This window comes from Carassius auratus, chromosome 1 (genome assembly GCF_003368295.1).
Source record: "Carassius auratus strain Wakin chromosome 1, ASM336829v1, whole genome shotgun sequence".
Taxonomy (NCBI): Eukaryota; Metazoa; Chordata; class Actinopteri; order Cypriniformes; family Cyprinidae; genus Carassius; species Carassius auratus.
Genome location: NC_039243.1, coordinates 6331775 through 6346612, shown reverse-complemented (window position 1 = coordinate 6346612; position 14838 = coordinate 6331775). Strand labels below are relative to the sequence as shown.

Below are 14838 nucleotides of genomic sequence, written 5' to 3'. Positions count from 1 at the left end.
CTTGGCGTGCTGCCTACAACGAAGGATCTTCATACCTTTAGATAAATAAATTGACATCTACATAATATCTGTGTATTTTGAGCTGGAGATGAGATGGATATGCCAACAATCCAAATACACAACAAAAACATTTATTTTCCAAATGGCCTTTTATTGTTGTATGACAGATTATCATTATTTATTTGTATTGGAAATGTTCTTCAAGTGTTGCCCCAGACACTCCAAGGAGAGGAAGTTACATTGCAAATGTTTCTTGTGAGGTTACACACACACACACACACACACGCATACATTAAGAAGCATGAATACCCAAACCCACACACATGGTCAGCTATGACATCTACAGGACTTTACAGTCGGGATTTGGGGACTTTGAAGAGCCTGACGGCTGCCGCGCTGTTGTTGCGACATCAAGTCATGCTCCAAGGAAGGTGAGTGCTGTGTCTCTCTCATCTACCAGCTCAGCTGCAGTGCTATCCATCTTACCACGGGAGAAATCATTTATGACGAGTCCGTCAACGACCTTCCAGGTTTTGTTCTGTTTGGGAGGAAATTTAATTATTAGTACTGACATAGAATCTACATCTAAACTACTTCCAAATGCTTGCTTTCTTTATTCAAGATTTAATTTCAGTGTTATTTTAGGAACTTAAAGCGATGAAGACAAACCTTAATCATAACAGGGAAGGAGTACATGAGGTCATCAGGAACTCCATAGGAATTACCAGTGGAGTAGATGCCCATAGACACCCACTCACCCTGCTCACAGACAGGAGGAGAATTATTTAGCATGAACACTGTAAAACCTGACATATGAAATAATGTTGTAGAAAAATCTAATTTGTTGTAACTTTTACAACCCTAAAAGGCATTTTCTTGCTAAAAAAGTATTAACTATCAATTGGAGGTAGATTGTGTACAGCAGATTTTCAGCAAAGTTTTAAACATGCTTATTTCGAGGCCTTAGAAATTTGACGAAGTATTCTTGACAAAGAAATGATCAGGAAAAACTATGCATGTTTTAGTCTTCCACTCTACTTTGAACCAGAATCTAACAGTCCAGCCACTCAATGCATCTCCAAAGGGTCCATGTGGTGCAAACTCACATCTGGAGTGCCGAACCAGATGTCCCTCATGTGGTCACAGATGGCTTTTGCAGCAGACATTGCACTGGAGAGCTTCCTTGCCTTAATGACAGCTGCACCTCTCTGCTGCACCGTCTGGTGTACAACAAAATGAAAAGAAACACAGATTGATAAATTAAAGCAATAAGCTACGAAAGGTCATATGTAAAGTGGTGGAAATTTCAGGGAAATTAGAGCAATACAGTGGAATTTTGTGGTTAAAAAGGTCCATTATGTGTACAGTCAACATCGCAGACATGTATGAAGCATAGCTCATACGGAAACCATTTTTAAAGCGAGCAGCTTTCTGTTGGTAAATGTGGTGAATCGGTTTTAGCGTGTAATCTTTCTCATTCATGCAAAATTCCAGATTTACATGGAAACTTGCCTAACAACAACAAATATGACCATACTTTAACAGTGATTTACCACAAATCTTTGCACTGCGACACAAAACAATCTTTAGCAAGAGCTCAAAATATCATTAATAATAATTGTTGCAAATCAGTCGTTTATGGCTGCTAAGAAAATCAAAACTTGATGCATTAATATTAGGTGCATTCGTCAGCTTTTTTCAGTAGCTTCAAACATGCATTAGAATGTAATGGAGGAACAATCCATTTTATAATAATATCAAATATAAAAAAAACTCATTTCAAATGGGATTAAATGAACAGCAAACTGAAAAATCAAATTTCATCTTCAAAAAAAGATGCTGGACTTACGGTGATGAAGTCGCCCTTCAGCCAGCTTTCATCATTCACTGCATCAAAAGCGGACATCTCTTTCCCATGATTGTTCACGATAGCGTGGTGCACATCTGGGTACTGAGTTGAGGAGTGATTTCCCCAGATAATCACATTCTTCACACTGTCAGAGGGCACACCAACACGCATCGCCACCTATAGGTACGGAGGAACACTGCAGATGAGCAAAAATGCTTGTGTGTGTAATATGGGCCAACTATGTCCCCTGCAGAGAGAAATAAAACAGTCCTTCTAAAATTAGGTCACTGTATTGGTTTATGAACTACTCCAGAGTACATAACTAGATATGACTGCTCTAGAACTAAGCTAGATATGGATGATTGGACAATAAAAAAATATTGGTTACCTGCAGCTCTGAAAAGCACAAAGACTGAGTTAGAGAACTTCAATAAAGCAGAATAAGAAGTGAAAGTGATAGAGGCGGTGGGGTTCGGACCTGAGATCGGGCCCTGTTATGGTCCAGACGGGTCAGGCAGGAGAAGTTCTCCTTAGGAATAGAGGGAGCTGATTTGGAGGCAATCAAACAGTTGGTGTTGGCTGGGTTTCCGACAACTAGCACCTATGAAAGCAAAGGAAAAAAAGTTAACGGCAGAACAACAAACACCAAAAACTGAGCAGTGATTGATTCGGCCCGTTTTAAACTCTCGCAGTGCTGTCTAAATCAAAAGTCGGCGGCTAGAAAATTCATGAAAACCGGAAATCAAATTACACACAAAACCGATTCAAGCTGCATTATCGGTTGCAGTCTTGTACCTTGACAGTCTTCTTGGCGTACTTCTCCAGTGCTTCACCTTGGGTTTTAAAAATGGCCACGTTAGCCTTCAGTAGGTCCTTCCTCTCCATGCCCTCTTTTCTTGGCATAGAGCCCACCAAGATGGCAGCGTCAAGATCCTTGAAGCCCACCTCAACCTTATCAGTGGGAATCACCTCTGAGAAGGAATAAGAGAGAAAAACTAAGGATACAGAAGGCTTATTTCACAGTCATTTTTAGGCTAACAAATTTCCAACGCAAGTTAATTATTACTGATTATTCAAATATTTCCAACTATTATCACAAATTATTTTATAAAAAAATACAAAATATTAAACTAAGTATATTTTATTTGTAGCTGAATACTTTTTTTTTATAACTACTGAATTAAATAACATTCTTATTGCTTATAAACAAGTTATTTTTGATAAATTTTTCTATTGTTCAAAGAAACAATTTTTGAGCCTCAAGACTATTTCAGTTAAGCAAATGCCTTTGACTGAATGATAAATCTGCACATGCAAATATTTCAGCATCAGTATTGGGAAATACAGCCTCATTATCTTTGTACCCAGACTATCATTCCTCAGAAGAATATGCTGACATTATCTCTTGAAACTTTCATCACCCATCACCATAAATCATTTATCAGGCTGCCGATATTTCCTGAAGTGGCTCATTTCATTGATGATCTTTAGAAGGAGTTTTAGCACAGAACTATTTATCAGACTGGACTTCAACCAAAGCAACAACTTCTGTGACAGAACTTATTCTTCGTCCTCTTCCTCTCCGCCTCTATTGTTGTGGCACCACCATGTTTCTCATTGGTCCGTGACTATCCTACAGCATGAGCCAATAAGATCAGTCTGCACCGGTTACACCTCCCAACTCCTCAAAGACAGTGTAGCACATGCTATTTTCTGCTGCAGCTCTCTTCTGCAGAGTCATGCTTGCTCTTCTGCATTTTAACACATTCCAGATGTCGGCTATGAATAAATCAAGTTGCAGTACAAAGAGACAGTGGGAGTCAAACTGCGGTGAAAACTGATCCACATCTTCCTCGACCTGATGTCCTATTAGAATCATTCATTGTGATAAGGTCTAAACTGATAAAATCAAGAGAAGTAACCCTCACCCCTCAGAAGTGGAAGAGCACAATCCTGCAGCTCCATGACGACTCCATCCAGCACGGGCAGCATGGGACTGATATCCAGTAGCACCAAGATGATTGGCTGAGAGAGAGGAGACAAACATCAAGCATGTTACACTGCATCAAGCACAGACTGCAAAACATGTTCGGAACAGGATATTTGCATTATAACATGTATATACTTTAGACCAATGGTTCTCAATTCCAGTCCTAGCGTACCACTGCTCTGCATATTTTATATGTTTCTTTTATCCCTTCAGACGTTTTTTCTATTCAACCATAAGTGGCCTGCGAAGTGGACACCTGGAACTGGGACTGGAACTGCTGCTTTAGACCATAGACATACAATGATACACATATAATACAGTATCACTATCACAATGTGTACATGTCCTCTTACAGTGGGATCCAGTATAGGTTAATGTGCATTTTTAAAGGCGTAGTACATGAATGTTCAATAAAACTTTTTAGAAGAGAAATGTTCCATGAATGACGTATAAATTATATTTTTGTGCTAACATGTTAAGAATGTTATTAAAGACCAGAAAACTTTCTATTAACATTGCTGGAAGAACGTTTCTTCATAACTTTGACTGACCTTTACCATAACGTTCCCTGGGAAAAGGCTGTTTATCATTGCTTCTGTTGCATTGTATTATCAGTTATCGGAACATTAATCCAAATCAGATGGATTCTATTAATCGGTTTCAAACAATAATCTCAAAATGACAAAAAAAATGCATTGTTACATGCTCATATATTATATACTGCAGAAACATAACACAGACATGCATCACAGAGGGACCACACATCACACTCTTATATAACACAAGAGCATGGTTTAAAATCCAGTTCCCCCCGGTGTCCCGTTACACAATAACAGCCTGGTCTAACGGTCTCACCTGGTCCTTGCCGAACACATCTCCTTTAGCAATGCTGTAGAGCAGAGAATAAGCGATCTGTCCGGCTGCGCCAGTCACCAGCACACGGATCGGTTCGGCCTGAAATAAAACACAGTCACTGGAGTCAATATCATGACCTATTTATGTGAACAAAGGCCTAGCGATCTGGAATGAGTATAGTCACGATTTATATCAGAAGATTTGATCATTTGCACATAATGGTCTGAGTGCATGGGAGTTTATTTCTGTGTATATCCTCAGATAATGAATGAATGAGACGGTGATGCAAGTTGCAACTGATGCTCCGCGAGATGGGAACGTCATTACGCGCCGAGACTGTAACTTCGACGCAAATTTCCGCCTCGAAGCATTTAATCTGACAGAATGGCGACAAAATAATAACGATGAGTAACTCACAAGAGATTCCACCTCGTAGTTACACCCACTCCACAAACGCGGAAATGGTCGTCAAATGCTTAAAAATAATTCTATATGAATCGTTAGGTAGTTCCTGGCCACAGATTTCACATTAAAACAGATTTTGTAAAATAATCCTTTCTAAAAGCGTAGATTAAATTAGCCCGCCATGTAGTGCACAAATCGTGCAAAATACTGTGCAGGACTAAAACGAGTATCTCACCATGATTCAGGTCTGATTGTGCAGGTGGAGATAGATGTGCTGCTCTGATCTGCCTCTCAGACTGCACCTCTGCACGGACGGAGGGGTCACCTCTATTCTTATATGGAAATGCTTTCACTGGCACGGAAATGCTGTACACTGGGATATGTAGTTGATATTGCTGCTTTACTCCACCAATCAGCTCACAGAAAGAACTCAATTTCCCATGAGCGCCCGCATTGACGACCTCCCATTGAAGAATTGAAGAGTTGAAGTATTGCTAAAGAAAATAACGTTTTGCAAACAAAAATGAAAGCATTGGGGGAAAAACAAATATGCTTTTTGCAAGCAAATATAAAGAACTGCAAAAAAAAAAGTATTGCAAGAAAAAACAATATTGTTTCGCAAAAACAAAAATAAAGAACGGCGAAATATAAATGAAATATTGTTAGAAAAAAATAAGTTTTTGCAAATAAATATAAATGAAACAGAGCAAAAGCAATGATTGGAAACACAACTTTCCATGACCATAGCTAAAAGTGTATTTGCAAATCTGCTTTTATTTTGCATTTCAATCAAGTGTGATTTCGCGATACCGGTTTTTCCTTTACGTTTCATGTCTATGCACGATTCACTTTCTGGCATTGTTTTGACATGGGAGTGGACTCAAGGGTGTGGGGCGTGTACAACAGGCCTGGACACGCCTCCCTGGCGTCATCGGCCTGAGATGCTGATCACAACTGATGTAGGCACCGTCGTTAGGGCACAGGCATGCAGGTTTATCATTTCCTTTTTTTCACTAGCATTAAAACACAGTGGTGCATGGTTTCGTTTTATTAATTATATGTGTATTAACAGTATTTAACTTATATTTAAATTTAGCAATTATTTTTGTTTGCAAAACGTTTTTTCTCGCAATACTTTATTTTCTTTTGCAATTCTTATTTTTGTGTGCAAAAACACATTTATGTTTTCTCAATATTTTTTTTGTTTCCACATTTTTTTTTTCTTTTGCAGTACCTCAGTTCTTTTGCAAATATATGGGGCATTGAATTGGCTCCATACATAATGCATTAAAAGCATACTAAGGTTGAGTTTTGATCCTCCCACTGAGTTATGGTGATAAATTTGGGTCCTTGATTGGTTTATGAACACAAATATCCAACTGAAACAGATTAAGTAAAGTTATGCCATTTGAATGAACCGACAAACAAGAAGAATCATCTTTAATAATATATAATTTGTAATGCACATTTTTGTATTGCATTTCAAAATAGAAGCATTTTTTATTGACTCATACTTTGGATCCTTATTGACATATTGTATAAGCTTATTTCTGAAATCATGCTCACGCACTCTGGGAGTTTGTGTGAAGAATCTATAACATGCTCCCGTTCTGTCAGCACAATCACAGTTCTGCCTGAAACATTTGCACATACACAGAATCTCATGTTGCATGTGACGGCAAAATGTTATCATGTTCTAAAGATATTTCACTTTGATATTTGACACGAACTCCACTGTCCTTGATTGAAAATGTCTTTTCTGGCTGAACAGGAAACATGTAAGTTCTAAAAAATAAATAAAAAAAAAACCTTAAAAGAGCAAGATAACCCATGATTACACTAACTCATGAATGAAAATGACCCTGGGTTAACAAATTTCAAGTGGTAAAAGCCTCTGATGGACTTGGATCTGTTCCACGACCCCTTCTCCTTCAAGATAAATGATGCATTTTACTATCATAGCACCAGAACAGATTCCCTCTGCATTTCACTGGTGTGATGAGCTGCAGCTTTGCTGTGTTCAAAACGCAGAGCCTTTTAGACTAAAGCATTACAGATCAGCCAAAGCTTGATGCAGATAATTGCTCCTGTTTAGGACAGAGGCACTTCACAGCCAAGTTAACATTAAATAACATGCTGCTGGAAGGGTGGAGACCCAGACCTGAGAGAGTGCTGTCCATGGTGCTGGACTCTAACTTGCCAAAACATCCTAAATTAATCATCAAAGAGGCTGCCCTCCCACACTACTAGGTTTTCATGGCATACATAATGAATAAGACCAATCATTCAACCAATCCCTGCTCAGTACCTATGTTTTTGAATATGCTAGCTGGTTTTAACTGGTTTACTAGTTCCTAAAACTAGCCTGATCCCCCTGGGTTGGTATGATTAGCTATATGCTGCTTGTTTAGACTGGCCTGACCAAACCTGATGACCACTTTGGACCAGGAAAATACTAGTTTGGCTAGCTTGGATCAGCTATAAACCAGCTATCACATTCCAAAACACAGAAACCATCTTAAGATGGATTTTCCAGCAAGAAATGACTTGCTTTATATAAGATGGTGAATTGTACACTAGCATGCAAGGTATGGATGAATCATCAGATATAGCTCCGATATTTTACCGCATAATGATCATTTTAAAGAAAAATGGTAGGTTTGGTGCATTCATGCTGCATCGTACGCCTCCGTTGTCAATGAGAGGCGTCTTACCTGCGCCGAAGCCGTGCGCGTCACCAAGTACATAGCCGACAACAGGGTCAACATTTTCAAGCAGCTCGTCCCTCGAAGTGTCCGATGGAGTTTGTTTTCCCCCAGAACGCAGGAGCGGGTGTTTTGGGGCCCGTTCGGACGCAGAGCGGCGTTCGAGGTAACCTGAGCTCAAAGGCGCGAGATAGAGACACAAGAGCCGCTTCCCTCGAGCGCGTGCTGTGTTTTCACCGTCACCCTTCCGCTTCTAATGAGCTTTGGGAGACAAAAATAGATCGACATCGAGTAATCTTTCCGCCATTTCTGATCACACGCCTAAATTAATGAGGTAGTGATCGGGGCTGCGAAATTTGGGGGTGACGTCAGTGAAAGAGATATAGGTACTGCAACGCTGAGCTGAGTGAATCTAAACATCCTGAGCAGGACGTGATGCGGAATTTCCAGATGAGGGGACACACTTTCACAGGGACAAGTGCTTTGAGCGTCTGAAAAGTAGCATGCTAGGCATTTTTTTGTTGTTTATTTGTTTATGAGAGAATGCCATCAGATAGGCCATTAATTTTCATTTCAGCCAAAATCTGTAGAACTTTCTTCTGTGGAACACATATTTTGAAGAGGTCCACTGTATGACGTAAAAAAATAAAAAAAAAAAAAAAATTCATATTTCACAGAAAAATAGTTTGGGAACGAAATGAGGATGCATAATGATGACAAAATTTCGGGTGAATTTTCTTAAACAATTACTAAAAATAATGAATTAGATATTGTATTCAAATAAAATCATGATATTAAACTATAGTTAGTCATCTGTGGTCACAATATCACAATTAGCCTAAGTGAACATGGGTGAATTTTTAACTAACCTGAACATTAAAAGACATGTTTTTCTAGGAATATTGGGAGATTTGTTTTTCCCCTGAGTCCTCAGTGTAACTTTTCATTCTTAGTCTTTTGCAATAACCTAAAAGACAACAAGTAAAATGGACTACATTTTTATTTTGAAAGTTTTTGCACTCAAGGAAATTTCATACTTGGAATAAAAATAAAAAATAAAATAAAAACATTTGTTGAATAAGTATAGTATATTTCTGTATTTTGTCTTTTTTCACTTTATTAGGGCAAATTTAATTGATCTGAATTTTAGATATGCATTTAACAGTTGTCACTGCAAACATTAGTACAGCTTCTGTGTGTTCCTTGAATGAAACCACAAACTCCAATCATATACCCATCCTACAAACAAACTTTTCAATGGTAACCACAAAAACTTCAACCACAGCAACTCTTTTAAACCAATCTAAGTGAAGACTGAATACTAACAGGTCTTTGCCTTTACTCAAAAATATGTAAAAAAAAAAAAAAAGATACTTAATTTTACTCCCAACTATAAAAAACATGCTGGGAACGAAAAACCAGCCATGCAGTTTCAGTTTACACAACAAAAATGATCAATGTAATACCAACACAAATGATTTAAGAAACTTACATTTCACTAGGTACTTAATGACATGACCATCTGCAGGTGCTGGAAAACCTTATCTGTTTAAAATAGCACACTCGCATGCTAATCTTATTGATGCCAAAGTATATAGAGTGCAAATATAAATACTCATTTTCAAAAATGTGACAGATGCAATAAAGAACAGTGTACCAGTATTGCAGACAGAATGGTCTGTTGTAGTCTTGATAATGCTGGCATATATATATAGGTAAATGTATATGCATACATTTTCAGATTGTATATACTACAACAATGGTATAAGACACCATGTCCATTGATGTGTTCAATAGTTAGCCACACGATGGAGGCAAAGTGCCTTCCTCAAAGTCAGGTGGAGTTCTGCCGCACTGCTTACATCCACCAGGAGAGGGAATAGTATAGTATTTTGTGAGTCAAGTACACTTCACATCATATATAAGAGCGACCACTTCTGTTTTACGGTAGGAATAACCCTAACTAGTTCTCAGTCCTGCTTTCAACACTCACCATTTGAAACCCTGTCCTATCACAGCCAAACAGACTTCTCTGAGCATTTTAAGCGTGCAATGTCAACATATCATTGAATCAGTCTGCCTGAGAAGAGAGACAGCATTCCTCACTCAGCACATCATTGACAATCATCTTATGCTTGATTAAACAGCCAAGAGCCATTTTACACAAGTCATAACCTGACCTCCAAACAAACTACCCCACTTTACACATTCACAGTGCAGCTTATTATCACCTGTCAGGAGTGTGAACTATGAGGCATTTTTATGAGCATCATCATTATTTATTTATTTAGTTTGGATAGTATAGAACAAAACCTTTTTCAGCCATGACTGACAGTTTGAAGAAACAGAGAAGGCAATCACTCATTCAGAGCCCGAGACAACTCTCCTCTCTCTTGTTTCTCTTCTTCTGTCAGTCAGTGATAAATGGCCAGAAGAGAATTGAAAGAGCTATTTTCAATAGTTAATGGGTGTGAGTGACTTGTTCCTGCCCTCCCTCTGTAATTACACTAGAAGTGACAGAGGCTGTCAGTACTAGATCAGAGCACAGAGGCATGATGGGAATGTTGTTTCATTTGCATATTGTAAGAATTTTGTTTTGATAGTTTTAATTTTACTTTAAGTTTTAGTAATTTTGTTACATGCGTTTGTCATTTTTAATAGTTTTTAAACATATTTCTATTTGGCTTTATTTTTAGCCTTCAACTAATAACTTTATAATTTCATCTTATTTTATTTCAGTTAGTTGCCAAGGCAGAATTTATATTATTTATATCTTTATTTCTTTTAATCTTTATTAACAACAATGAATTTCAATAATTTTAGTTAACAATAACAACACTTTCACAGAGCTTATTTACATATAATATTAGTTACATGCAGTTATTATTGACCACCTATGTAAAAAAAAAAAAAAGTATGTTGTGCTATATTTCAAGTCTTCTCACACTATATGAAAGAAACAAACTTATATTTGAGTTATTCATTGAATAGGAAATCCCTCAAGGAAAATAGTTGTGTAAACCTTCTTCAGAGCATCTTCTTTTGTGTTTTATTATAAAAATAACCAAATATGGGTTCAGAACAAAATGAGGGTGAAACCACAGTTTTTAGCTTCCTAATCCTTTAAAGCCAATCATTCTGATGATTACGACATCTTTGCAAAACAGTTTGTGAGATTCAAATGCAACAAAATGGAATTGTGGATTTATCACAATGGAATCCATTCATCTGTTTCTCTGAAGCTCCTCCTTGTGTGTTATTATAGTCAGAATGTGTTGCTGTAGGAGGACAGTGGAGAACGGTGGGCGTTCTATCCTTGACACACACTTGAACCCTGAGCTTGTGATCAGAGCTGTGATTGGTGAGTTTATCTGGAGCTCTGCATGGACGTGAAAAGCTACCGCACGAGCTCTACGTGAGCAGTTTGCGTTGTGACCCGATGACACTCAGTGTCTTGAACTTACATAGAACTGCACAACTTTTCATCTCTCATGCTTCAGCCCTGCGGTGTCCTGCTGCTAATAAACACAACGGCTTTGTTCAAAACCAAATCTTGCTGTCTATACAGGCGGCTTCCTCCTAAGGCAGCGTTCTAACTAAAATGGAACCTCATAAAATCTAATTTAGTATATTTATTGGCATCTATGTTTCCATGAGGGGCCTTGAACATCCATGGAACCTTTCCATTCCACAAAAGGTTCTTTATAGTGAAAATAGGTTTTCTTCACACTTAAAAAAAACAATGCTTGTTTACGCTAGTTTAACATGATGCTTTAACGTCACTTTTACTCAAAGAGTTCATTCAAAGGTAATATGTGCGATCAGTATCTTAATACGGGTAACGCACAAACATTCCGACAGGGATTAACAAACAGAAACGGGATTGCTATCTTCATCCGGATTATCGTAAACCGTTGATAAAACCGATATAAGATGCTCATGGAACACAGAAACAGTCGTACCTGGTTTTGTTTGGGATTGCATGTTTTCGATCAGACACATCAGCTCTCACAGACATCTCGTCGTCTCAACGACAATGTTGAAATTCCCGCATTTACCTCTCATGACACGAAGATTACGAAGGTTAATGTGTGAAAAAGTTAAATTTGAAGAACAAAACTGTTTTTTTGCACTACTAATAGCACCAACTTGTATATAATATAATATAATATAATATAATGTAATATATTATTTAATAATGTAATATATTATTTAATAATATAATATATTATTTAATAATATAATATATTATTTAATTATATAATATATTATTTAATAATATAATATAATATAATATAATTGGGGTAAGTAGAAATTAAAACTTTCATTCAGCAAGGACGCATTGAACTAATCAAAAGTGGCAGTAAAGACATTTCAAATGTAACAAAAGATTTCTTTTTCGATTAAAATCTGTTCTTTGAAACTTTTTATTAATCAAAGAATCCTGTACTCTGTCATTCTCATGCAAAATTCCAGATTTTTATTGAAATTACTATATTTTGCCTGTGAAAATATGTTTGTATCCATGAAGGGTAGCAAGATTTAAAATTTAAGACTTTTTGCTACCGAGGAAAAACAATGAGATTTTTGTTAATGATTTTTGTTGTTCCAAGCCTGTATTAATTTTCTTTGTTCAGCTGAACAAAAAAAAAGGTTTTTACTGGTAGCCGCTGAGTATGTTTATCCATATTTTGGAAGTCATTGGCTACCAGCAATTGTCTGGTTACAAACATTAAGAAGAATAAGAAGTTCACACAGTTTTTGAACAACATGAGGATGAGTAAATGACTAATTTTTCATTTTTGGGTGAACTGTCCCTTTAAATGAACTTTACTGTTCAGAATGAAGCTTGTTCACTTTGTGTGTCTGTGTTCATCATCACCAGGTGCCAGTGTTGAATATATAAAGTTTATTTTTGCTGTTATTTTCTTAAAGGCAGTATGTTTGTTTTGCTGTCATCAGGGTCATCATCTCATCTTCTGCTTTCAGGTGCTAAAGAAAGATTTCTTTGCCACAGACATACATGTGCTAGCATGCGAGCATGAATGCACGCACATGATAATGTACTCTCATACACATGCATACACACACACTTACACTGCGAGCTGTCTTGTCTGCCATTATTTTTAGAAGGAGACACTTGATCGGCCTCTAAGATGCTTCGGGTTTTAAACACTTGCTCTCACACATACACAGTCGCTGTGTGCTGGCGCCACTCTGTCCCTGTCCGGGGTTGAATGGGAATCCTGTGCCACCGGGCGCGGTTGTGCGGTTGTTTTCCTGCCCTCCTCATCAGCCTTTTCTTTATCTCCGTCATGTCTCTTTTCTTCTCCTCACCCTCCCTCGGGGCTCTGCAGAGAGAACGAGAGAGAGACTCTGAAGGACTGTAACTCTAGAACGGAAATTAGTGTGACGCAAATTGGAGTTGGATGTCTGTCTTTTTTTTTTTTTTAAGGCGTGCAAAAGCATCAAAGTGATCAGTCTAACTAGCAAAACAACCCAGCCAAAGTCTCAAAGGCCTTGTACACATTGCAAATATTTGGCAGTAATTCCCCAATTTCTTGTTCCAAATGTGAACAGAATAGAGCCACTTCTAAATTTGTAAATATAGTGGACACTATGTATATATATTTGCACAAATATTCAATATCAATTAATATATATATATATATATATATATATATATATATATATATATATATATATATATATATATATATATATATATACACACACACACTGCTGGCCAAATGTTTGGAATAATAGTTAAGATTTTTTTTTTATTTTTTTTTTTTACTGTTTTTGCAAGAAGTCTGTTGCTCACCAAGGTTGCATTTATTTGATCAAAAACAGTAAAAACCATAATATTGTGAAATATTATTACAATTTAAAATTCAGATTTCTGCAGCAAATCATATTTCTGAAGGATAATGTCACACTGAAGACTGGAGTAATGATGCTTTGCACAACAGAAATAAATTGCATTTTAAAATATGATAACATAGAAAATACTTTAAATTGTATAAAAGTTCACAATATTACTGTTTTAACTGTATTCTTGATCAAATAAATGAAGCCTTGTCCAATTTTCATATTGTAAATTATATTGTGATGCCTAAATTGACTAGTTTTTAGTGACAAAAAATATTAAAGCTATGAAACAATGATTGACTTCTCAGTATCAGCTATTCCTCTATTCCTCATGATATGACACAATGAAATATTAATGCACATGCATTTTGTCAAGTGATTTATTTCACTAAAGCCTGTTTGTCTTAGTTGTGTGATAACAGCTTTGCCATTTCAGGACAGATATTATCAGAAACATTAATCAAACTTTGAGATTTGTGCCATCACATCTTTTATTGTTGTTTAGGACAACTGCAACCAATCAGATTAATCTTGCTTCTCGGTCTGAATGAGATTAGACCGGATCCACACACACACACCACAATACAAGACTCATGAGGGTTGTAATCCAGATTACTGTTAAAGCGATCGTTAACTCATGAGATAGTTTTGTTTGTGTAGTCATCAAACAGGATCGAAAGCATTTTAAAGCATATTAATCCCTCCGATGCTCATTCCTTTGGCAGGTATTGTGTTTCTGCTCTTTCTAACGGTCAGATAGATTGATAGAGGTGTAATCTATCGTATAGTATGGTCTGGATCAGGAGCGTGAGAGTGATAAGGCTTACACCCACACCATGGACTCTGTTTTTGGCTCAAATCCCTTAAAAAGCCTTGAGTATTGAATGCAGACAAAGAGGAATGGATGCAAAATAATAATGTCACAATGCAACAAAACAAACCAAACAGAAAATAATTAAAAAAAAAATACTTTTATGAAAATATTTCTTTTGCTGAACACAAAAGAAGATATTTCAAAGAGTGTGGTCCCCATTTACTTAAAAAAATATAGTATGGAAATCAGTGGGAACGAAAAACTGTTTGACTACCCTTATTATTTTGTATTCAGCAGAAAAAAGAAGTTCATACAGGTTTGAAACAACTTGTGGATGAGCACATGATGA

The 14838-nt window shown here is 36.9% G+C and overlaps 1 protein-coding gene across 2 annotated transcripts; it reads right to left on the bottom strand.

Annotated features, from left to right (window-relative positions):
• Positions 1-130: 130 nt before the first annotated feature.
• On the bottom strand, positions 131-8151 carry LOC113046895 (malate dehydrogenase, cytoplasmic-like). 2 transcript variants are annotated; one of them, XM_026208042.1, is made up of 9 exons: positions 7814-8151; positions 4695-4793; positions 3778-3874; positions 2645-2820; positions 2328-2450; positions 1850-2026; positions 1107-1220; positions 670-759; positions 131-538 (listed from the first exon to the last, which is right to left on the bottom strand). In XM_026208042.1, exons 1-9 carry the CDS (start codon positions 7865-7867, stop codon positions 416-418), a joined length of 1053 nt encoding a protein of 350 aa, XP_026063827.1. In that variant the 5' UTR covers positions 7868-8151; the 3' UTR covers positions 131-415. The 2 variants fall into 2 exon arrangements, with proteins under 2 accessions (XP_026063827.1, XP_026063912.1); XM_026208127.1 differs by lacking the exon at positions 7814-8151 and adding an exon at positions 5335-5468.
• Between the last annotated feature and the right edge of the window lie 6687 nt (positions 8152-14838).

Bases quoted from the DNA above. Each gene is read 5' to 3' on its own strand.
- LOC113046895 (XM_026208042.1), bottom strand. From the start codon at position 7,867: ATGTTGACCCTGTTGTCGGCTATGTACTTGGTGACGCGCACGGCTTCG. The intron at 4,794-7,813 runs GTAAGACGCCTC...GTTTTATTTCAG, and splicing joins CGCGCACGGCTTCGGCGCAG to GCCGAACCGATCCGTGTGCT. The intron at 1,221-1,849 runs GTAAGTCCAGCA...GTTGTACACCAG, and splicing joins TGAAGGGCGACTTCATCACC to ACGGTGCAGCAGAGAGGTGC.